Below are 24068 nucleotides of genomic sequence, written 5' to 3' on the forward strand. Positions count from 1 at the left end.
TTGGGTGGATTGGACAAGAGGAATCCTAAATGTAAGGCCTTGATGTAAGATGAAAGCTCTTACACCAGATTAGATCTGTAAAATTAATAATAATAGTAATAATAATAATAATAATAATAATAATGATAACATGCACCTGGAATTTTCTACACACTGTATAGAAATTAAAAGAGAAGAGACTTGTTACCTGTAAGCTCACAACCTAAAAGACACGGTGCATAACAGGGGGAAAGACAAGAAGGGAAGAGGAAAGCAGAAATTCCTGCTGTGCCCTTGTCCCAACGACAGACGACACACGACGGCATAGCAAGGTCAAGCGCAAGCCCTAAATATAGGGAGAGGTGGGTGGGTGTTCCAATGTGATAGCCCCAAAGAGAAAGCCCAGTAGCCTCGCATGGGCTTATATAGGTCCCGCGTTGCTGCTCTTTCTCAGCATCCCATTGGTCTGATTGCACCCCAACAACACGGGACCCACCTATCAGGGGTTGTGGCTGATCCAAGATTACCCACCCACAACACAGGGTCAGGTGGCCAGGTCGCACCGCAACACGTGCCCTCTTTGTTGGAGGACATGCTTAATGGTGCTTAACCCATCAGCCAAAACCATTACCTAGGCAAAGGGACTGGGTGGGCCGGCAAGCTTGCTCGCATACAAAGGAATTCAGAGCAATACCCTTGGTACCAGCTTGGCTGCAGGAGTTGCCGGAAGCAGGCGTATACAAGATGCCATCCCACCATCATAGCGAACTCTGCTCCGGATTTGTGTATGGAAATCCTTTCTATTTCCTGCTGTCCAGAAGAGGGCAACCAAAATGGTCAAAGGCCTGGAAACAATGCCTTATGAGGAACGGCTTAGGGAGCTGGGTATGTTTAGCTTGGAGAAGAGAAGGTTAAGGGGTGATATGATAGCCATGTTCAAATATATAAAAGGATGTAATATAGAGGAGGGTGAAAGGTTGTTTTCTGCTGCTCCAGAGAAGCGGACACGGGGCAATGGATTCAAACTACAAGAAAGAAGATTTCACCTAAACATTAGGAAGAACTTCCTGACAGTGAGAGCTGTTCAGCAGTGGAATTTGCTACCAAGGAGTGTGGTGGAGTCTCCTTCTTTGGAGGTCTTTAAGCGGAGGCTTGACAGCCATCTGTCAGGAATGCTTTGATGGTGTTTCCTGCTTGGCAGGGGGTTGGACTGGATGGCCCTTGTGGTCTCTTCCAACTCTATGATTCTATGATTCTATGATCAACAAAAGTGCTGCCTTAGGCAGCAACTTTTGGTCTTCTCCCAGTAACATGACCCTGTCCAGTGTGTGTTATAGTAGGCGCCGGTGGTGCTGTGGTCTAAACCACTGAACCTCTTAGGCTTGCTGATTGGAAGGTCGGTGGTTCGAATCCCCACAACGGAGTGAGCTCCTGTTGCTCTTTCCCAGCTCCTGCCAACCTAGCAGTTCGAAAGCATGTCAGTGCAAGTAGATAAATAGGTACCGCTGCGGTGGGAAGGTAAACAGCGTTTCCGTGCGCTCTTGGCACTCGTCACGGTCCTCTGTGCACAAGTAGCGGTTTAGTCATGCTGGCCACATGACCCAGAAAACTGTCTGTGGACAAACGCCGGCTCCCTCAACCTGAACGCGAGATGAGCGCCACAACCCCATAGTCGCCCTTGACTGGACTCCTCATGAGAAGAGAAGACTCCCTGGAAAAGACCCTGATGTTGGGAAAGATGGAGGGCACAAGGAGAAGGGGACGACAGAGGATGAGATGGTTGGACAGTGTTCTCGAAGCTACTAACATGAGTTTGGCCGAACTGCGAGAGGCAGTGAAGGATAGGCGTGCCTGGCGTGCTCTGGTCCATGGGGTCACGAAGAGTCGGACACGACTGAACGACTGAACAACAACAACCATCCAGGGGTCCTTTACCTTTTTTTTTTTACCATATAGTGGGCTTCTATACACCCAACTCCATTCAAATTATAGAACTTTCAAAGAGAAGTCAGAGAGAACCAGGAGTGAATAAATTAATTAGATGGACCACTCAAAGCATGAACACACGGACCACAAGGGAACCAGGAGCAACCGTGAGGTCACAACTGCATTTTGGAAAATACTTTTCCAAGCGAGATCTAATCTTCCAGACGGCTGCTACTACATTTCTCATTCACATAAGTTACCCCTCACTCATCATGAAAGCAGTAATTTCCATGACTACTGGTGAATCAGACACTAGTATATGCCTCTATATGGAGGAGGACACTTGCCAATGAAAGACATACCAAGAAATATTAAAGGAACTAGTACATTCAGCCTTGAGAAAGTACTGTGATGGGGACTGATGCATGAAAGCAGCCTCTGGCTATTATAAAACCGCCATTAAGGAGATTGGGACCATCTGCCCCTTTTTGATGCTGCAAGAACAGATGGACAATAGCGCAGACTGCTGAGAAGCACCACAGACTCCCATTTTCAGGGTTTTCGGATAGATAGGCTTCTGTTTGGAACAGTTTGTCTCATGGAAACTCCAAACTGGGATTGCATTAGTGTGTGTCTTTCGCATTTGCAATTCTTAATCATGTGGATCAAAATGCAAAAAAAATTATCAAGTTTAGGAAGTCAGGGTGAATTCAGCTGCTTTATGGATATGTCTTCGGATGCAAAGCCAGTCTTCTTGGGGGGCCAATCTCCTGCCAACTTGCTCACTAGTCTGAGTTAGGGAAGTTTTTGTTTTTAATTTTTGTTTTGTTTTTAATTTTTGGCACCGCAACACTTTTATCGGGATACCCCTAAGCTGGAGTGTGGTGCTAACTTGCCGTATTCTACTTGTTTCCTCCTTAGTTTGCTCGTGGTATTTGTGTGTGTTTTTAAAGGCACTCATTAAAGTCCACCATATGAAGTTATGAAATGTGAGAGGTTTGGGAAAACTCAAATGAATAATTTGTTACCACATTTCATTAGCATACTGTATTACACAGCCAGCCCAGGTGAGAAGCTTCCAGTGCCTTTTTCTGCAGCCTTTTATCATTATCATTAAATATATATACATATAAAAGTTCACAGATCATTACAATAAAAGCATCACAGAATCAGCTCTTCCCTTAAAAGTAAGCAGTACTAATACAGAATAAATTTTCCAAAGGGCTGAATGTGGAAAGCTACTGATTCTGTGCATTCACCCTATCTGTACTTCAAACCAGTCATATGAAAGTTGACAAGTTTTAAATAGATGTGGACAGACAGACAGAGGAAGAGCGAGAGAGAGAGAATGAATGAATGAGCGCAACGCATATTGAACTAACATTTAAAGCACATGATGTCCCCAAAGAATCACAAGAACCGTAGTTTCTTATCACAGAGCTACAGTTCTCAGCACCAGTGGCGGATCTTGGCCTCTCAAATTTCAGCTGCACCTTGCGCAATGCTAAAATTTGCCGGCCCCCCCCCCATGCCTCTCCTGCTCTGTTCTAGAACATTTTGGCGCCCCCTGCTGCGCAGTGACCAGTGCAACCATACCCGTCACTCCCCCCTAAAACGGCTTCTGCTGGCACCATTAACTTAGGGTTGCCATACGTCCGGAATTTCCCAGACATATCCGGAATACTGTGGTTGGTAGCAGTGTCCGGATGGAAATCCACCCCCACCCCCATGTCCAGGGAAATCTGGACGCATGGCAACCCATGTCGGCAAACTTTGGGTCCAGATTTTCACTGTTTGAAATATGGCAACTGGTTTACAGGATTCTCTGTGCAGAAACTGATTGCTTTAAATGTGCACTGAATCTGCTTAATACACTTAAAGTAGATTTAAGTGGATCTGCCCTCAGTCACAAGTTTGCTGGGTTTTGTTTTTTTTGTTTGTTTGTTTTTCTTTTTAAAAAGTGGTGGTACAGTCAGTCATTCCACTCCAGGGCGATGGTCCTTCCTCTGACACCTCTTTTTGCATGACACCTTATGCTAGCCTGGTTTGCACATCATGCTAAGCCGAACATGCAAGGATACAGGCGCTGGGCTCTGGAAGGGAATAACTGAGGCTCCTTCACTCCACCCCAGTCATCGTACTGATATGCAACCTGAGCTATGCCATGGTTTGGCTTGGTGTGTTATCTGAACCCCGGACTGATGACTTAGCTCTCCGGGATAAACCATGAGCTGTAAACCAGAAGCGAAGGCTTGGCTACTGCTCATAAATAGGCCTGGAGAGAGCTAAACCATAAGCCCAGCTTCAGATGGCATGCTGAGCCAAACACACTAGGCTAAAGGGATTGCTATCGGTCTGCTTCAACAACAGGAGAAAGGAAAGAGTCACTCTCTAAGGTTTGTTTAAGCTGCTTAGTCGGCAAGCTCAGGCCTAATTCATGCTGGTGGGCCAGCTTAAACTCTTCCATGATCCTGGAACATTTTACGCCAAGGTTAAAGGTAAAGGTAAAGGGACCCCTGACCATTAGGTCCAGTCGCAGATGACTCTGGGGTTGCGGCGCTCATCTCGCTTTATTGGCTGAGGCAGCCGGCATTTGTCCGCAGACAGCTTCCGGGTCATGTGGCCAGCATGACTAAGCTGCTTCTGGTGAACCAAAGCAGCACACGGAAACGCTATTTAGCTTCCCGCCAGAGCGGTAGCTGTTTATCTACTTGCACTTTGACATGCTTTCGAACTGCTAGGTGGGCAGGAGCTGGGACCGAGCAACGGGAGCTCACCCCATCGCGGGGATTCGAACCGCCGACCTTCTGATCGGCAAGCCCTAGGCTCTGTGGTTTAACCCACAGCGCCACCCGCGTCCCAAACGCTAAGGTTACCAGATATTTTTTTTCCAATGAATCCGGGGACACTTTTCAACTTCCTACTAAATAGATGGATTTTGTCAGGGGACCGATTTGTAAATCCGGGGACTGTTCCCAGGAAACGGGGACATCTGGTAACCTGATTTTACGCACCTCCGTTCAATGCCAAGTAGTGATTCCACCATGATCACAATTGATTTCGACCGTGATCCCCAAGTAGGGAGAGGCCCCTGTCCATGTAGACAATGGACCAGTGGTCTGGATTCATATTAGGCAATTTACTATGTTCTTCCTATGCAGAGGGCATTCTTAGCCAGCATGTCTACATCCCCATGACATGGTTAAGCCACAGGAATCTGCCTCCTTCCAGGAAAACAGATGAGCACAATTCTGGAAGCAGAACCCAACAAGCATTAACTAGCATTATCACATACTCAACAGATATAATGAAAGACAATGAAGTAAATTAGCGCTTGCATTTCTGTCCTCTCAATTTAATTATTTTTTTAAAGAGTTTTATTGAAGCATAGCGACAATTACTAACAACCCAAAACCATAGTAGCAGGGATATTACATCATACCAAAGAGGAGGAGAAGGAGAAACACAGTAATATATCCATATTTCTCAAACTGGCGCAAATGGTGAATGTTGATCATCTAAGTGTAAAGCATAATAAATAAAAAATCCCACCAGATGATATAGAAGCCGGGTTCTGCATCACTCTGGACACCTACAATTTGTATGTTATTTTTTCAGCAATAGCCAAAGTCTATGAGTTTTTATACCACAAAGACAAATCTAGATTTCCAAAAATTTCCGTGGCTGGACTCCTGAAATCCTAGCTGCAGACATTGCATCCGTGGGGAAAGTTCTTTAGAGTGACGTACTCTTATTAGATAGTTGAGTATATCACTTTAGTGCTTTGTTTTGTTTGAACGTCCTGGACATGTTATCTTTTACAAGGATTTTTGACATTCTGTTTTTCCCCCTAGCTTACTGCTCACTAAATATTTAACAGTGCCATCAAGTGGCAAAAGCTTTTGTTAGCTCCAGATTCTTAGAAGCACTCTGTGATTTGCAGCAACCAGACAAGTGAGAGGAGCTTCAGTGTAAAACATCTGATTCGTACATGTCAGCCTTCCTCAACCTGGTGCCCTTGAGATGTATTGGACTTGTTTCCCTGGTGTGAGTTAAATGAATGCTTTGCTTTGCTCCTCTTTGAATGCCAGGGCCAGGCGAGTCTCCCTGTCCAGACATCTTCAAATGCACAACTGCAGGCTGCCGTCACAAACACCTGTATGGAGAAATCACTACACACTTCTCTGCCCAACAGACAGCTGTAGGGCTGCTAGACCGCCAAGGCTGATCTAAAGTCTCCAGGGCTACCTGCCCCCCTCCAGCTGGTGGTGCAGGGTTAGGCTCCCCAGAAGGGGTTGAGTAACTTCAGAAAGACGGGGGTTCAAGAGGTATGAGAAATATTGCTTCAACATGTAAAAACAGCAGCATAATTGCATTATATAAAGGGAAATATGATGGGCTAGGAACACTCCCCCCGAGACATCATCTATCAAGAGGCAGGCTTGGAGCGCTGATTATGTACAGCTAGATAAACTGATAATTGCAATCACAGCCAAACACCACACCACAGTGAGCTGATTGCAGATTGCCATCTTTTAACCACCTTTCCTCTGACATTGGTGGTGTGTTCATGTGACTGCCTTAGAGCACAGTCAAGTTGCTGGAGTCCCCCCCCCCCAGTGCCGTTTCACAGTTTTCCACATTAAATGTTCACCTCAGCAAGGCCTCTTTAGTGTTTAAATTCATTTCTGTGTGTTTGGTGGGCTTGAAGGGAGTGGGGGGGCTTTATCCCATGCAATGGTGTTCACAGTTTGGCTAGAGAAATTAGGAGTGGTTTAAGGCATCCTAGCAATGAGAAGCTAGTTTGAGAGACAAGGCATTGGGCAGTTGCATTTTGTGCAAACTACTTGCATGTCAAAGTGCAAGTAGATAAATAGGTATGGCTCTGGCGGGAAGGTAAACGGCATTTCCGTGCGCTGCTCTGGTTCGCCAGAAGTGGCTTTGTCATGCTGGCCGCATGACATGGAAGCTGTATGCCGGCTCCCTCGGCCAGTAACGCAAGATGAGCGCCGCAACCTCCAGAGTCAGACACGGCTGGACCTAATGGTCAGGGGTCCCTTTACCTTTACAGGGAGCATATGTATTTTGGAGAATATTGTGTGAGCACAGATTAAAAGCCCAGCATTGGAAACATAGCAAATGCACTGTGAAGTGTGAACACAGCCATTCACTGGGAATATGCATGTGTGTGTGCACAAAACAGTGCACTGAACATCACCCGACAAATTAACTGAGATTAGCAGCAATCTCTGCAAAACCCCAGAGCCTAGCTGAAGCCGAAGCTCTGGACGCAAAGCAGTGAAGGCCTGGAACTGAATTAGTCAGCTTGGGATTGCATCTTCGTCTGCTGGGGAGCCGCATGTGAAAAGCGATAAGGAGGCCTTCTAAAGAAAGGAAAGAAATTGCTCTTTCCAGAGCGAGCAGAAGAAATATGACAGGTGAGATTTGCACACTGAGGAAGGAGCCTGCTGTGCAGCAAACCTGGAATGTCTGGGGGCAGACCAGAAAGAAAGTTACTCCCTTCTCTTTTTCTCTCTAGCCAGAGACAAGGGAAGTTTTCTGTGTTCTCAGATTCACCACTTGATTGGAATATGGCCACGGGAAAACCAAGCTTTGTTTAAAGAAGATAAGCAAGTTTCCACCCCTCGTGGCTTGGAAATAACTAGGAATAACTATTGATCGTATAATCATAGAATTTAGAGTTGGGAGGGACCCTGAGGATCATCTGTTCCAACCCCTTGCAATGCAGCTCTTCCATACAGGGATCGAACCTGCAACCTAGGCATTTTGAAGAAGAGAAGAAGAAGAAGAGTTTGGATTTGATATCCCGCTTTTCACTACCTGAAGGAGTCTCAAAGCGGCTAACATTCTCCTTCCCCTTCCTCCCCCACAACAAACACTCTGTGAGGTGAGTGGGGCTGAGAGACTTCAGAGAAGTGTGACTAGCCCAAGGTCACCCATCAGCTGCATGTGGAGGAGTGGAGACACGAACCCGGTTCCCCAGATTACGAGTCTACCACTCTTAACCACTACACCACACTGGCTCTCACACTAACTGAGCACCACACTAACTGGGAACGACTGATCTAGGTTATTTCGGAGCATGAAATTACCTCCTTCAGCAGCTTCCATGTTGCCCTTCACCCCCCCCCCCAAAAAAAAACCTTTCCCATTTATCTACAGAAAACACAGAGTCCAGTGTGGACACTTGAGATTCTATCTAGTTAAAATAAGATCCATCTGTGAGCGCAGGAGCTTTGCAGCGTTGCCATATTTGACCTACGCCATCTGTACGGGGGCTCTGATCAGTCGTGGTTTGATTGCCCATCAATTTGTATCAAGATAGTAGGATCCACAGAACAGACCGACGCAGTGCTCTTGTGTTCGAATCCTGCTTGCGGGTTTCCCTTTGGGGTCTCTGGCTGGCTGGACTAGATGGGCCGTTGTGGCTGATATTTAGGCACCACTTCCATGCATTTCTAGGCTGCTGTTTCCATAGGGAAGGGTCTGTAGCAGAGCACATCCTTTGCAAGCAGAAGGTCCTAAATCCAATCAATGGCACCTCCATTTTTTTAAAAAAAAGACTTTAGGTATCAGGTTGGGAAAGACACATGACCGAGACCTTGGAAAGGTCTGCTGCTAGCAAGTCAGAGGGGCCAGATTTCACTTACCTTTTGCTGTCCAGATGGGCTACAATGTCCATCAGCTGTGATGGCTGGGACTGATGGGAACTGTAGTCCAAAACAGCAGCAGGTTAGTTAACTCTAAAGCAGACAATATAGATTGACTGGTGGTCCGATATTAGCAGAGCCAAACTAGACATGACAAGAAAGGCAAGTGGCTTTTTAATCAGGATTGCTTACTCTGGATGAGTTTAAATTGTCCTGCACGCTGAGACTGGCGGTGATGAAAAGGAGGTTGGAATTGTTCAAAATAAAAAATTAATAAATGAAATAAGTTTCATGTCACGTTCCTGGGAACTAGCAGCTCAGCTCCATTTTTTGTTCCATCTGTGAAGAGTCTTCCCATGTTAGAGGCAAAGATAAACAGGAAGGTTCCTCTTTGTGTGGGAGCAGTAAAGTGCTTTGAAATTGCAGGATAATTTGAACACAAACAGCCAGGGACTGGAACAGCACATTCTTGCTGTAAGGCTATACCACTTCATTGCAAACCAATGTTCCTCTTGCTCCTTTAAAGGCTTGTTGTTAGGGATTCCTCCAGCACTCAGCAGCCTTACGACTGAAATACAGGTGCTTTTCAGAGCAAAAATAGCGCTTGCTTCGAAGTGGGAACGACCACTCACTAAATTGCAGGCTGCGCAATACGCTACGCATTGGAAGAAGTTCTGAATGGAACGCTTCCTTATTCCTGTGTCTGCATTTGTGAAGCAGTTCATGTTTAAAAGAAAATCATCCCAGGAATGATGAGGGCACAAAGAAGCATGAGACTCTTTTGAGGGTAAAAGGGCACCCAAAGAAATGCAACATGAATTCCCAAAATGTACCATATTTTCCCGTGTATAAGACTAGGTTTATTTCCTTAAAAAGAATGTCAAAAATGTGGGGGGGGGTGTCTTATACATGGAAGCCATCACACACACACACACACACACACACACCATTTTCTTAAATCAGAGTCCCCCAAAATAGGGGACTTCTTATACACAGGGGCGTCTTATAGATGGAAAAATACGGTATTTTAAAGGTTGTACGCCCAGGACTTGAATTGGGACTGAGACAGGCAATCCATTTTTGCCACAAGAACTGGCCTATAAAGCAAAGAGTAGCATTTTCAACAATGGAAGAAAAATTATAACAAGCATTGACCATCCACCTTGGTACTGGGGATGGGAATTCAGCATCCCAGGAATCTCAAAAAAATAAAAGTTCCTAGTCCTCATGGACATGAAGGTAAGCTTATTCCTCACTCCCAGTATGGAATAAGATGGGGAAGAGGCAGAGTCACAGCCCCACAGCCCCGAGGAGGGGCCACCAGTTCTACAGTCATCAGTGATGGTAGGTGAGGGATCCAATTTCTCTCCATGCTATTTGTCTGTAATTCACTGCGCTGCAGTTTTCTCAGGCTCCATCTGCTTATTTTCCTCCTTGTTCATAAATGCCATGGGATGGAGCTACATTGCTGGCCAATTAAAAATGAAATTGATATACCGGCTGGCCTGGATGAAATTAGGCAAAGTATTGAAGAACTTAAATGACTGAACTGCAATCCAGCTCCCGGCTAGGATTGACGACACACTTCGGGACATTCTTCTCCATGTGCTATATTTGTTCAGAGGCCGTGCAGTCTAATGAGGGCCGTCAGCTTCACACGTGCCTAGCAATGCTTTATGTTTAGGAAATGTATTGGTACAAGGGGATTGCTTAGAGCATTCGTTCAAGCTGATTCACAGAGGCTCATCTGCAACCTCCAGCAATCAGGCAGGAGAGTCTTTAGCCTGCTCTAATGATGATTCATATATTGTCTCCCTGCTTATTTAACTTATATGCAGAATTCATCATGCAAAAGGCTGGGCTGGATGAATCCCAAACCGGAATTAAGATTGCCGGAAGAAATATCAACAACCTCAGATATGCTGATGACACAACCTTGATGGCAGAAAGTGAGGAGGAATTAAAGAACCTTTTAATGAGGGTGAAAGAGGAGAGTGCAAAATATGGTCTGAAGCTCAACATCAAAAAAACTAAGATCATGGCCACTGGTCCCATCACCTCCTGGCAAATAGAAGGGGAAGAAATGGAGGCAGTGAGAGATTTTACTTTCTTGGGCTCCGTGATCACTGCAGATGGTGACAGCAGTCACAAAATTAAAAGACGCCTGCTTCTTGGAGGAAAGCAATGACAAACCTAGACAGCATCTTAAAAAGCAGAGACATCACCTTGCCGACAAAGGTCCGTATAGTTAAAGCTATGGTCTACCCAGTAGTAATGTATGGAAGTGAGAGCTGGACCATAAAGAAGACTGATCGCCGAAGAATGGATGCTTTTGAATTATGGTGCTGGAGGAGACTCTTGAGAGTCCCATGGACTGCAAGAAGATCAAACTCATCCATTCTCAAAGAAATCAGCCCTGAGTGCTCACTGGAAGGACAGATCCTGAAGCTGAGGCTCCAGTACTTTGGCCACCTCATGAGAAGAGAAGACTCCCTGGAAAAGACCCTGATGTTGGGAAAGATGGAGGGCACAAGGAGAAGGGGACGACTGAGGATGAGATGGTTGGACAGTGTTCTCGAAGAGACTGGCATGAGTTTGGCCAAACTGCGGGAGGCAGTGGAGGATAGGGGTGCCTGGCGTGCTCTGTTCCATGGGGTCACGAAGAGTCAGACACGACTGAACAACTGAACAACAACAAAATGATGATTCATAAGACTTTACGACATCATCAGGGCGGTCGTGCTGCCAGTGGGCAATGCCTTCACTTTCCCAACCAAAGCATCTCTCAGCTCCTTCGCACAACCAGAAGTTATGCCTGGCCAAATATCCAACTCAAAGTGCAACTCGCCACACAGCCAAGGGGCTGTCAGATGAAACCTGTCTTGTAGCCAAGCCATGAAACTGCCTTGTAACTGTGTTAGATGCTCTGTCAATCAAGCCAAGGCCTGCTTTAGTCTGATGGGCAGTGGCTCACCAAAGCCTCAGGTGAGGATGGGGAAATCTGTCCATTTTGGGGTCTCTCCGTTTCTCAATTTTGCAGTCACTGGTTTCGCACATTTCCACACGAATTTACTTTTTTGTTTTTACTGTAATGCCGTTATGAAAATTCACCTGCATTTTAGGGCTGGTTTCTCTTAATATATAACTTTGCCTACTGTAGAACTATCTGCAAAGAAATTTCCCCTAACAACAACACATTTTTGTACGTTATGCCTGCTCATATTGTATCTTTCCCATATACGTATATGCGTACCTTTAGTCTAGTATATGCATTTTTTTGTAAACATTAGTTGGCTGCAAAACAGCACTTCAAAATTTGGATAAACGTCTATTTCCAAGGATGGCTGTGTTTTAGTTTGCATGTTGCTTTTCTTTTGGACCCGGAAGAGGGCAGGATGGAATGTGAGTGGGGGCCAGGAAAAGAACCCCAGCACAAAATGGGTGCCGGCTCTATTAGTTGCTGAAAACCACAGGAGGGGAAAGTGCTCTCGTGCTCAAATCCTGCTTGCTGGTTTGACACAGGCATCGGGTTGGCCACTGTGAGAACAGGATGCTGGACGGAGCAGCCTATGGGCCTCATCTAGCAGGTGGTTCTTATGGGCTCATCCGGACAAGTTTTCAACAGCGTAGCAGTGCAGCTCCTCTCCTCCTCCTGACTGTCCCAATGAGAAAGGACAGGATCAGCAGAATGCGAGCAGGTCAGTGGCAAAAGGCACCTTAATGCCTTGCGCTCTGGTTCCATTTGTGAGTTGGGTGTGGAGGAGTTATAGATGGGGTCTGCAGCCAGGGCCGTCTTAAAGGGATCGGCCGCCCTGGCGCGACGATCCCTCGGCGCCCCCGGGGGGGCCGCCTCTCCGCCCACCTCCCTCCCGCGCTGGCCGCCCCTTGGGAGGGGGGATGGGCGAGCGGGAGATGAGGGGCGTGGCGCTGCAAGCCGGCCGCCCTCCAGAGCCCCAACTGGAGGGCTGGGAAGGGCGCGCAAAGCCCCGCGCCGCTCCAGCGCCATGCCCCTCATCCCCCGAGGGGTGGCCAGCGCGGGAGGGAGGTGGGCGAGCGGGGGATGAGGGGCGTGATGCTGGAGCGGCCAGGGGCTTTGCGCGCCCTTCCCAGCGCTCCAGCTGGGGCTCTGGATTGTAGCCAGCTTGCAGCTCGCCCGCCGGCGGGCGCGGGTTGGGGAGGGTGCGCCTGGTATGCCGGCGGGCTCGCGGGGGTGCCCCTGGGGGCCTGGCGCCCTGGTGCACTGCGTCACCCAGCCCCTATGATGAGAGGGCCCTGTCTGCAGCATAACTTCCTTACGCTACGTGTGCCTCTCCATGCCACTGAGTGAGCAAAACAGGCACATGAAGACTTAACGATAACAACAAATGCCAACGGTCAGAAAGGAAAGAAAGCAGGTTTTCTCAGGAAAGTTGGGCGAGTTTCGGCAGAAAGTACAAGAGAAGCACGAAGCTATTCTGCTTCTTCGCTTTGACATTTTAGAGTAGCATAAGAAGGGAGAAAAACAAGCCTGGCTCCTCCAGATCCTTGGAAGTGCCAGGGTGAAGATATGTGGCTGTCAGGGATCGAGCCAGAGGCAGTGGCGTAGGAAGCCGCTCGGGCACCCGGTGCGGCAAACACGAGGTGCACCCGGGGACGGGGCGTCACTACGTAGCACGCATGTGCATTGCTGCTACATACGACGCATGCATCGCTATGTAGCGACGCTGCGCATGCGCGCTACATAGTGGGTTGCATCGGCAAACTGCGAGCAAACTGCGGAGCGAGGCTTTTTACTGGGCACCACCTGGTAAAAAGCCTCACCCCGCAGCTTGCTCGCTCACACCTGCTCGGTGCTTTGCTTCATTCCTTCCTGCTCAGGGTGTGGGCAGAGGCGAGGGGTGGGCCAGGGAGGGGCGTCAGCGTCCCCAGAGAAGTGTCCCCTCCCGCCCCTCCCTTCCGCCCATAGCCCTAGCAGGAAGGAATGAAGCAAAGCGCTGAGCGGGTGAGCGAGCAAGCCGTGCCGCGGAGCTAGGCTTTTTACCGGGCAGTGGGGCAACGGCACCCCCCCCTGCCTACAGCAAGCCTGGGGAAAGGGGGAGAGCTTTGCCGGCAGCCCGGACGGGCCGTCATGGCTGTCGCTCGCTGAAGGCTTGGGGGTCGCGGGGGTGGCGCCAAGTGTTATATCCCCCCCAGGGCGGCACACAGGGTGGCCCGCCCCCATCGCACCCCCTTGCTCCACCCCTGGCCAGAGAGGCAAGACCCTGCGTCACCTCCTTGGACTGCCTGGAACTCCGGTCCAGGCAGCAATGCTCAGTAGTCAGGGTTGTCTCGTCACAGGGGCTGGGTGGCGCGGTGCACCAGGGCGCCAGGCCCTCCAGGGGTGCCCCCGCGGGTGAGCTGCATGCCGGATGCCCTCTGGAGCCCCAGCTGGAGCGCTGGGAATGGCGCGCAAAGCCCCACGCCGCTCCAGCGCCACGCCCCTCATCCCCCGCTCACCCACTTCCCTCCCGCGCTGGCCACCCCTCGGGGGATGAGGGGCGTGGCGCTGGAGCGGCGCGGGGCTTTGCACCCTTCCCAGCGCTCCAGCTGGGGCTCCGGAGGGCGGCCGGATTGCAGCGCCACGCCCCTCATCTCCTGCTCGCCCACCCCCCCTCCCGAGGGGCGGCCAGCGCGGGAGGGACGTGGGCGGAGAGGCAGCCCACCGGGGGCACCGAGGGATCATCGCACCAGGGCGGCCGATCCCTTTAAGACAGTCCTGCTCAGTATTGGCAGCAGTGAGCACAGCTTGCTGAGCAAGCGAGAAAAGAAGATCGTGCCGCGCACTGTTTTGACATGCATTGGCCATGCTTTCCCCAAAAGCCCAGAGGCAAGGAGCAGGAAGGATAGCCGGACTCAGCAGACAGCACAGAGAAGAAAGAGACAAGGTGTCCTGTGTGTCAGAAGTGGGCAGGCTTGGTCCAGGAGGAAACACATCGGCCCTGGCAGCTACACCGCTTGAAAAGCTTTCCTTGCAATGTCAGTTAAGAAGAATCTCCATCGTCTTATTTTCAAACTAACTTACAAGAGCCGTGTCCCACGATAAACAAATCCTTGTACTTGGGGTTCCTGTAAGAAAAATAGGTAGAGGGCCATTAGCATTTAAGCCATCTAAACGGCATGCAGCGACACATGCTTATACTGTGCACACGAATGGACGTTTGTGGGTCTACGGATGAGGACTCTGTTCCTGGAGACACCTATGGACAGCGGTGTGTCAATGTGGGCCTTGTGTGCTCAGGCACTTTGGGAAATTCCTCTGGAATATTTTAAGCCAGATGAAAATATATAGGAACCTCACCCAGTGCTTATGGATGTGGAGCACAGATCCAGATTTACACCCCTTTACACCCATTCATATTTGATATTAAAGGCCTCTATGACCTCCTGACTTGGCTTCCCTAAGTTCAGCTTGTTAGGAAGATTTATCGGATGCTAGAAGCTTTGAGATGGAGGCACAGTTCATTAAAGCCAGCATCCATTGCTCAGTAGAGCCAGTGCTTTTTCCCTGGGGGGGACGCAGGGGGACGCATACCCCTAAACATTTTGTGAATCTAACTTTGGTCTCGTTGATGGGCAGTATTTCAATATGAGTAGAAAAATGAGAGTAACCCCTAAACATTTTTTTTTAAAGAAAAAAAGCCCTGAGTAGAGCGCATGACTGTTTTGCATACAAAAGGTTTCCACATACAATCCCTGGTATCTCCATCTGAAAAGGATCTGGTATAATGTGATGTGAAAGGCCTCCGCCACAGAGTCTGCAGAGGAACTTGCCATCAGCGGAGACAACACAAGGCCACATGGACAGTCAAACCCAGCATAAAACATCTTACCTACGCTCCTAAAAGAAATAACATTACAATTTCCAGGAGTGCTATTATCCTGGCTATAGGTGGCAAAAACAACTGTGTAAGAGACTGGGTATTTCCTGGAAAACCGCTGAATTTAGGAAATATTGTTGACAGGATTAACCGGGACTAATAAGGATAGTCAGGAAAGATGTTTCTCAAATTCTGAACTCCGCTTTAATTTAAAGAGGATTTTGTCCATGTGGAATGTGCGTGTTGCTTATTCAGGAATATGCTAACCAGTCAAGCGTATTTGCTGACTGTCGCTCCTTATGTCGATTGACAGTTTTCAGAGAGCCAAATTAATTAACTAGCTAATTTAAATACAATGTGTGATTTTTGCTGTAAAGCTGGTTTGTGTACACCAGGGGGAAGAATCATGCAAGAATTTGGCAAGGCGTGGTCTCTGAACCACACACTGAATATGATTTTTTGCCCAAATCAAAGGAGGGTGTAAGGACGTTCAGTGATTGCTCATGAGTATAGCGCCAAACGCAGAACTTCTAAAACTAAGTTCTTTATTGTGCACAGCTATATACAGTGGAGCAAAAGTTCAAACGTCCTTCTCATCCCTCCGCAGAGTCCAGGAATGAACCCTTCCGGTTCTTTGTCCAGCAAAAGAGGCGCGGGATACTGAACCCCCGCCTCCTCCTACCACGTCCTTCCTGCTCACGACCTCGGAGCGTGGGAACCTGACCCCGTTCTCCGCTATCCCCTCGACGTTCATGCTCTGCGATCCCTTCAGAGCCCCTGCACCGCCTCTAACTCCCCCTCCCCACTGGAGGAATGGTCGCTTCCAGCAGAGGAGGGGGAGGACGAACTGGTAAATAGCGGAGGTGGGTCTCTATACTGCAGACGCTCCCGCGACCCTACCAGCCGTGGGGAGGGGGGTTTCCTGACAGAGGGGAGAGCGCTCTTGTGCCCAAATCCTGCTTTTGAGTTTCCCAGAGACATCTGGTTGGCCGCTGTGAGAACAGGATGCTGGACTAGATGGGCCATTGGCCTGGTCCAGCAGGCACTTCTTATGTTTGTATTTTTTCTTTGGAAGGAACGCAAAGAATAATTCCCTCTGTTTCTGTCACCCTGTGGGATTAGCTGTGGGATCCCAGGGCCATACAACTGGCTGTTAGAAAGACCCCAAACCATAAGATTGTGCCCCGTTTCCCCCTGCCAACAAGAATGTCTCCTTTTTGCTTGGAGGCCAAGAAGAAGCTGAGGGAAAGGGCAAGATGCATATTGTCAGAAATAAGTTAAAATGGGCTGATAATAACTGAGACTCTGAACCAACTGAAGATCCTTAGAACATTTCGCTGGATTTTAAACTAAGCAACTACACTGTTTAATTAAGGGATTATATTTACAGATTGCAATCGGTGATTTTAAAAAAATCACAGTATGCATTCCATTCAGCAAAATCTGGCAAGCCACCTCTGCTTTATTGTCCCTTTAACTTTTGCAAAAACGTGTTTGTGTGGTCACCTGAAGGAAGCTGTTTTCAAGCCACGGATATTGGCTGGTGGAATGTTACACTAACTTCCATAAATGCATTCCAGAAAAACCCATTTGTGCCCGGCAAATGCATGAGAGTGTGCGTATTACAGTGACATTAAAAAGGAAGACTGGAGGCTGTGCACTTACTGGGTAGCTTAAGCAGTTCTCTTTCACCCACTTCTGCGCAAAATATTGCATGAATCCCCAAGCAATGAAGCAAAACCAACCCAGGTGATGCCAAAGGCTCTTAATGAAGCAATTGAAAGCTGCACAGAATCGACTCACCAGCAGAGGGCGGTGACTGCCAGTCTCTTGGCTTTATCATACTGAAACTTCCACAGTGGAAGGAGGGTCCCCAGGTTATCTCTGTACTCATCAGATGTGTCTTCGAAGTATTTGAAATCTAGCAAGAGAAATGATCACATTCAGAAGCAGGTTTCTGACCCGTGTACGGCCGGGCCAACGTACAGTTAGCGCCAGTTTTCACTTGCTCAGGTATGTGCAGCAGACACTGACAGCTGAGAATCAGAGAATCGTAGAATCGGAAGGGACCCCCAAGGGTCATCTAGCCCAACCCCCTGCAATGAGGGAAGTCACCCCCCCGATGTGTACTGTTAAAATTAGGGATGAATTTATTTATTCATTCCATTTACATTCCACTGTTTTCTCAAACGAGCTAAAAGGGGCAGGCATGGTTCTATCCACTTCCTCATTTAATCCCCACAACAACTCTGTGAGATTGGTTAGGCTGAGAGGCACTCACTGGACAAAGGTCACCCAGCTGCCAGGTGAGGATGTCCCCTCCTCCATCCCAGTATTATTGTGCTATGGGATTGTTCTGTCCTGCACTCCACTCTGCCTGCCTTCCGGTTTAACTTGGATAATAATAATAATAATAATAATAATAATAAAAATAATAATAATACTAATAATAAAAATAATATTAAATTTATTTATTTATTTATACCCCACCCATCTGGCTGGGTTTCCCCAGCCACTCTGGGCAGCTTCCAACAAAGATTAAAAATACATTAAAATGTTACACATTGAAAACTTCCCTAAACAGGGCTGCCTTCAGATGTCTTCTAAAATTCTGGTAGTTGTTTTTCTCTTTGACATCTGGTGGGAGGGTGTTCCACAGGGCGGGTGCCACTACCAAGAAGGCCCTCTGCCTGGTTCCCTGTAATTTGGCTTCTCGCAGCGAGGGAACCACCAGAAGGCCCTCGGAGCTGGACCTCAGTGTCTGGGCTGAACGATGGGGGTGGAGACGCTCCTTCAGGTATACTGGACTTTTAGGGCTTTAAAGGTCAGCACCAACACTTTGAATTGTGCTCGGAAACATACTGGGAGCCAATGTAGGTCTTTCAAGGCCGGTGTTATGTGGTTTCGGCGGCTGCTCCCAGTCCCCAGTCTAGCTGCTGCATTCTGGATTAGTTGTAGTTTCCGGGTCTCCTTCAAAGGTAGCCCCATGTAGAGCACACTGCAGTAATCCAAGCGAGAGATAACTAGAGCATGCACCACTCTGGCGAGACAGTCTGCAGGCAGGGACGGTCTCAGCCTGCATACCAGATGGAGCTGGTAGACAGCTGCCCTGGACACAGAATTAACCTAAAATTTCTGAAATTTTATTTCAGACTGGGAGCATATGCAACCTCTCCTCCTCCACCACAACTCTTCTGTTGCTGATGAGCACACACACATTTAACTAAATTGCAGCGCAAAGGGGAATCTGTTTGAACCTGGAGAATCCTGCTTCATCACTGCACACGTTCGCTCATCAGTGAACTGTTAAGGAGGGAGGGAAGGGTAGGAGCTAGAAACTAGAAACTGGAGAACTGTGGGTTTGCGGTGATTTGAACAAAATCTGGGAACCAAAAAAAACGGGACTCCTGGTTACTCCAAAGGTGTCACACACCTTGGGCAATGTCGTCAAAGGTGTTCTGGTTGACCATCCGCTCCACGATCTTTGCTGCCTTCGTCACCTTGGTGACGTCATCACTCTGCGGGGAGGAAAAACAAAACAGGGAGAAGGGTCATACCCCTGCCATGCTGGAAGAAGAGGAATTAGATGGAAGACCACTGCTACTGGATTCCCTTGCATACCTCTCTGTTGGAGGAACTGGACATGGAGGAAAGGGTTGATTTCTTTCATTGGCACAAAGCATCCCATGTATTAGATAAGGGAACAGGTGTAAATTCAGCCAGGACATTTGCTATGGTAACAGCATAGTGCCATCTATATAAGCCATTAAGGCACACCAGCTCAGCAGCCCGGGGTCTTGTGCTGAGATTCAGTCTGTAAGTCTGTTCCTGAGTTGGGAGTCTGTGTTATATCTTGAAGCTGGAGCAACAGAGATAACTTTGTGCTTGTACAAACTTCCATAAACTATGACTTCTGTACGATTAATCACTACTGTGAGCAACACTGGGGGGGTGGGGAGCTGAAGCATAATCTTGTTAGTTTGTCTCCATATTTTTGTCTTTGAGGCGCTATAATTAATCAATGGAAGCCATTTTTTCCAAGAATGTCACATTTTAAAGTTCAGGTGGCTTTGATCTCTGCAGGCATCTTATCCATAAGAAGCAATTCTGTAATCTTGTCAAACTAACCCTTGGCAGACAGTCGTCCACCCCTAGCAGTTCGAAAAGCACGTCAAAAGTGCCAGTAGATAAATAGGTACCGCTCCGGTGGGAAGGTAAACGGCGTTTCCGTGCGCTGCTCTGGTTCACCAGAAGCGGCTTTGTCATGCTGGCCACATGACCCGGAAGCTGTACACTGGCTCCCTCGGCCAATAAAGCAGATGAGCGCCGCAACCCCAGGGTCGGACACGACTGGACCTAATGGTCAGGGGTCCCTTTACCTTTAGTATATAGGTATATCAATGTTATTATTATCCGAATACATATATAGTGTTATATTTACCCAGCTATATGTTTTTAATAAACACTTTCCAATTATCGTTATACAGTGGTGCCCTGCTAGACGAAAATAATTCGTTCTATGAGTGTCTTCGTAGAGCGAATTTTTCGTCTAGCGAAGCGGCAATGCAGCGCGGAGGTTTTCGCGCCGAAAACTTTTTTTTCGTCTTGTGAGGCAGCCCCATTGACTTTTTCGTCTTGTGGGGCAGCTTCCGCTAGACGAATGCCGTTCGTCTAGCGAGTTTTTCATCTAGCGAGGCATTCATCTAGCGGGGCACCACTGTACTAATCTGTACATAGCCTACAAGCAATCTGTTCATAAACTGCAAGAGTTGTCAGATTTATCCTTCTAGTGCATCCATATGTCTTTTGGCCATAGTAAGGGCACAAAAGAATCCATTTACGTTGTCCAGTTGTCAAATTCCATATGACAGGTACATAATTCAAAAGAATATTTTCCTTTGGAAATTTTAACTTTTCCCGCTCAGTCATGTTTATACGGCTCAATTATTTTCCCCAAAACTCAGTGAGCGAAGGGCTCTGTCTGTGCTGTGACCTTGGGCCAGCCCCTCACTCTCAGCCTCGCCCTACCTCACAGGGTTGTTGTGAGGACAAAACAGTGGAGAGAAAAACTATGGGCAGCACCTTGATCTCCTTGGAGGAAAGAAGTGGTGCATAAATGCAATGAAATAGTAATATGGATAATGCGCTCCAATAAGTCAAGAGACTTAACGGATTATGGGAAGAGAGCTGTTTTTATGTGGGCCCTGATTCTTCGGAGAAGCACTGTGTCACTGCGCAAAGGGAGTGTTACAAGGTTGTGTGTCAGCAAATAAATATCCTAAGATAATTAGGATTCTCCAGCAGCAAGAGGCTCCCTGTGCGAGGTTCGCTGAAGCCACCAGCGCTTCTCTGATTGGGCCGCCCACTGTTTCCAGGTGTGATTTATGCTGTGTTTTATTGAAATGAATCGTCCGAGGAACTGATATGCCTAATTTATCTCCTTTTAAGATCCTTTTGGAATTGATTTTCCCAGCAACGGCTGCTGACTAGCAAAGTCCTGAAGTGGCAGGGCCAGCTTACCAGCACACTAATTCCTTCCTTCTGGGGATATTTAGCAGCATTATTTTATACAACGGCAATAACATTAATGGAAGCATCCGTTATGACTGCGTAATGGTCTGGAGCTAGGAAAACAAACGGCCTGGGCCCAGCCACGATATTCATCCTCGATAAAACTGTATGTTTATCTTGGAGCGGCAGGCTGCCTACAACCTATAACTCTTCTTTCATGGCCTTTCAATTGCCCAGAAACAAACAAACTACTCTCGTGAGTAATACACCAAATGCAGGGGTCTCCGGAAACTTGGTACGGGAGTAGATCGCATGCCCAAGAAGAAATGTGATGCAGCCCAGAAACGGAACAAAGATCTAGTTTTCTGCAGGATTCTGGAAGGGTTGATCCTTCTCCCATTGGAATTCTAGAGACAGCAACAGTTTGGACTCATGTACAGCAGAGGGATCTCTGCCACACAAAAAGTGCCCTGCCCAAAGAAAGCTAGTAGGTCAATGTCTAGGGAAAAGGGCAAGCGAGAATCCTGAAGTGCTAGTTTGCTATGTGCAGGGAGTTGCTTTCTTTTTGATCCAATGGATCCTTGCAGTTACTGGGCATAGGGAGGCCTGCTCCCCCTGCTCTCCTTCCGAGGAGACCTAAGATTCAAAGTCAGGGCAGGACAGATCCCTGCTAGCCATCCTAGACCCTCCAAGTGCCCCTATTTTTTAAGAATAGTCCTGGATTTACAGATGCCATCCTGGTTTCTGATTTGATCCTGAAATGTCCCACTTTTCCTTAGGACCTCCCTGTTTTCATTGGAGAAATGTTGGGTGGTATGGAGTTATGCGACACCCCCGAGCCAAGGAGATAAGCAGCTATACAACCTTTAGAAGACATCGGAAGGCAGCCCTGTCTAGGGAAGTTTTTTAATGTTTTATTATGTTTTTATGTATGTTGGAAGCTGCCCAGAGTGGCTGAGGCAATAAATAATAAAATGATGGTGATGGAACAGGGTGCCTCTATTTTCACCAGAGAAATGGGAATGTCATCCTTGGAAAGGCATCCTATAACTGACCGACTTTGACTCTTCCCCAGTGCAAATGAGCTGGCTCTCTTTTTTCTAAAGAAAGAAAACCTGTGGTCAGCTAACTTGACAAAGCTCTCTGTTTCTAACGCCAGGAGGCTATGGGAAGGCCCAATGCACAGCTGTGGAGCATTTGCCTAGAAAGCTTCAAATCGGGTTTGAAATCCTGCCTGAAATCCTGGAGAGCCGCTGCTGCCGGTCAGCAGGGGTCAGCAAACTTTTTCAGCAGGGGGCCAGTCCATTGTCCCTCAGACCTTGTGGGGGGCCGGACTATATTTTTTGGGGGGGATGAACGAATTCCTATGCCCCACAAATAACCCAGAGATGCATTTTAAATAAAAGGACACATTCTACTCATGTAAAAAGGTGATTGGGCTGGATCCCAGTAGTAATGTACGGAAGTGAGAGCTGGACCATCAAGAAGGCTGATCGCCGAAGAATTGATGCTTTTGAATTATGGTGCTGGAGGAGACTCTTGAGAGTCCCATGGACTGCAAGAAGATCAAACCTATCCATTCTCAAGGAAATCGGCCCTGAGTGCTCACTAGAAGGACAGATCCTGAAGTTGAGGCTCCAGTACTTTGGCCACCTCATGAGAAGAGAAGACTCCCTGGAAAAGACCCTGATGTTGGGAAAGATGGAGGGCACAAGGAAAAGGGGACGACAGAGGATGAGATGGTTGGACAGTGTTCTCGAAGCTACTAACATGAGTTTGGCCAAACTGCGGGAGGCAGTGAAGGATAGGCGTGCCTGGCGTGCTCTGGTCCATGGGGTCACGAAGAGTCGGACACGACTGAACGACTGAACAACAACGGGCTGGATCCGGCCCCCGGGCCTTAGTTTGCCTACCCATGGTGTAGATGGACCAAAGGTCTGACTCAATGAAAGGCAACCACTCCCTGTTCCCGTTGTCCCTCTGCCGTGTCCACAAGCCAGCAGCCAACAAACCCTCCCTTCCTCCCCATTGCTAGCCTGTTACTCACTGGTGCTAATTAATTCCCAAGCGTCTCGGAGGCTCTTCCTCCTTCCTCCGAGTGACCAGTCTGAACAGTTTAAAGGCACATCTGACATCCGGGCAGACTGCGCTCCCAGACCAGGCGGGAAATGGCTGGATTGCTCAGCACTTAAAGGATGCTTAATTTCACTTTTCATCTACGGCTGAGCTCGCCATGACATCTATCATCTCTAATTGGCCGATGCACGCCTTGCCCCTGCTGGCTGTGGCTCCTTGGTGCTCTTCATGCAGGGACTGGCTCATATCCAAAAGCTGGCTGGTTTCTGCTATGAAGGCAGTGCCAGGAGAGTCATAGAATCATAGAACGGCAGGGTTGGAGAGGACCGCTCTAGTCCAACCCCTTGCAATGCAGAAATCATAGCTAACAGAATCAAAGAAAGCTGATGGTAAGGTAAAGGTAAAGGAGCCCTGGACGGTTAAGTCCAGTCAAAGGCGACTATGGGGTAGCGGCGCTCATCTCGCTTTCAGGCCGAGGGAGACGGTGTTTGTCCACAGACAGCTTTCCGGGTCATGTGGCCAGCAGGACTAAACCGCTTCTGGCACAACGGGACACCGTGACGGAAACCAAAGCACACATAAACGCCGTTTACCTTCCCACTGCAGCAGTACCTATTTACAGTCATACCTCGTGTTGCGTTAGGTTCATCTTGCATCTTTTCAGCTTGCGAACACGGCAAACCCGGAAGGACTGTGACAGAAGCCAGAGAGCACGGAAACGCCTTCCCGCCGCAGCGGTACCTATTTATCTACTTGCACTGGAATGCTTCCAAACTGCTGGGTTTGCAGGAGCTGGGACAGAGCAACGGGAGCTCACCCAGTCACGGGGATTCGAACCGCCGACCTTCTGATCAGCAAGCCCAAGAGGTTCAGTGGTTTAGACCACAGTGCAACCCCCGTCTCTACTGTTAATTACTGCAATTCTCTGGGTTGGCTAATTTGAGCCTGCTGCAGATAAGGGGAGGCAGTAGGGTCTTTTATAAAAGTTTTTCATTCCCCATAATGACAACTGGGCCTCCCTTTGACTCTTCTATCTGACACAGGAAGGCACCCTCAGAGGCTGGTTCAA

General features: G+C 48.2%; 1 protein-coding gene across 1 annotated transcript in view; it reads right to left on the reverse strand.

Moving 5' to 3' along the window:
* Positions 1-24068, reverse strand: part of DNAI1 (dynein axonemal intermediate chain 1) — a 148408-nt gene that overhangs the window by 89093 nt on the left and 35247 nt on the right. Inside the window, exons 10-12 of the mRNA XM_033164582.1 lie at positions 18846-18930; positions 17216-17333; positions 14617-14660 (exon numbers count right to left, since the gene is read on the reverse strand). Coding sequence (XP_033020473.1) covers positions 14617-14660; positions 17216-17333; positions 18846-18930 — 247 coding nt within the window. The remainder of the gene's footprint in view (positions 1-14616; positions 14661-17215; positions 17334-18845; positions 18931-24068) is intronic.

The sequence above is a fragment of the Lacerta agilis genome, chromosome 11 (genome assembly GCF_009819535.1).
Source record: "Lacerta agilis isolate rLacAgi1 chromosome 11, rLacAgi1.pri, whole genome shotgun sequence".
Taxonomy (NCBI): domain Eukaryota; kingdom Metazoa; phylum Chordata; class Lepidosauria; order Squamata; family Lacertidae; genus Lacerta; species Lacerta agilis.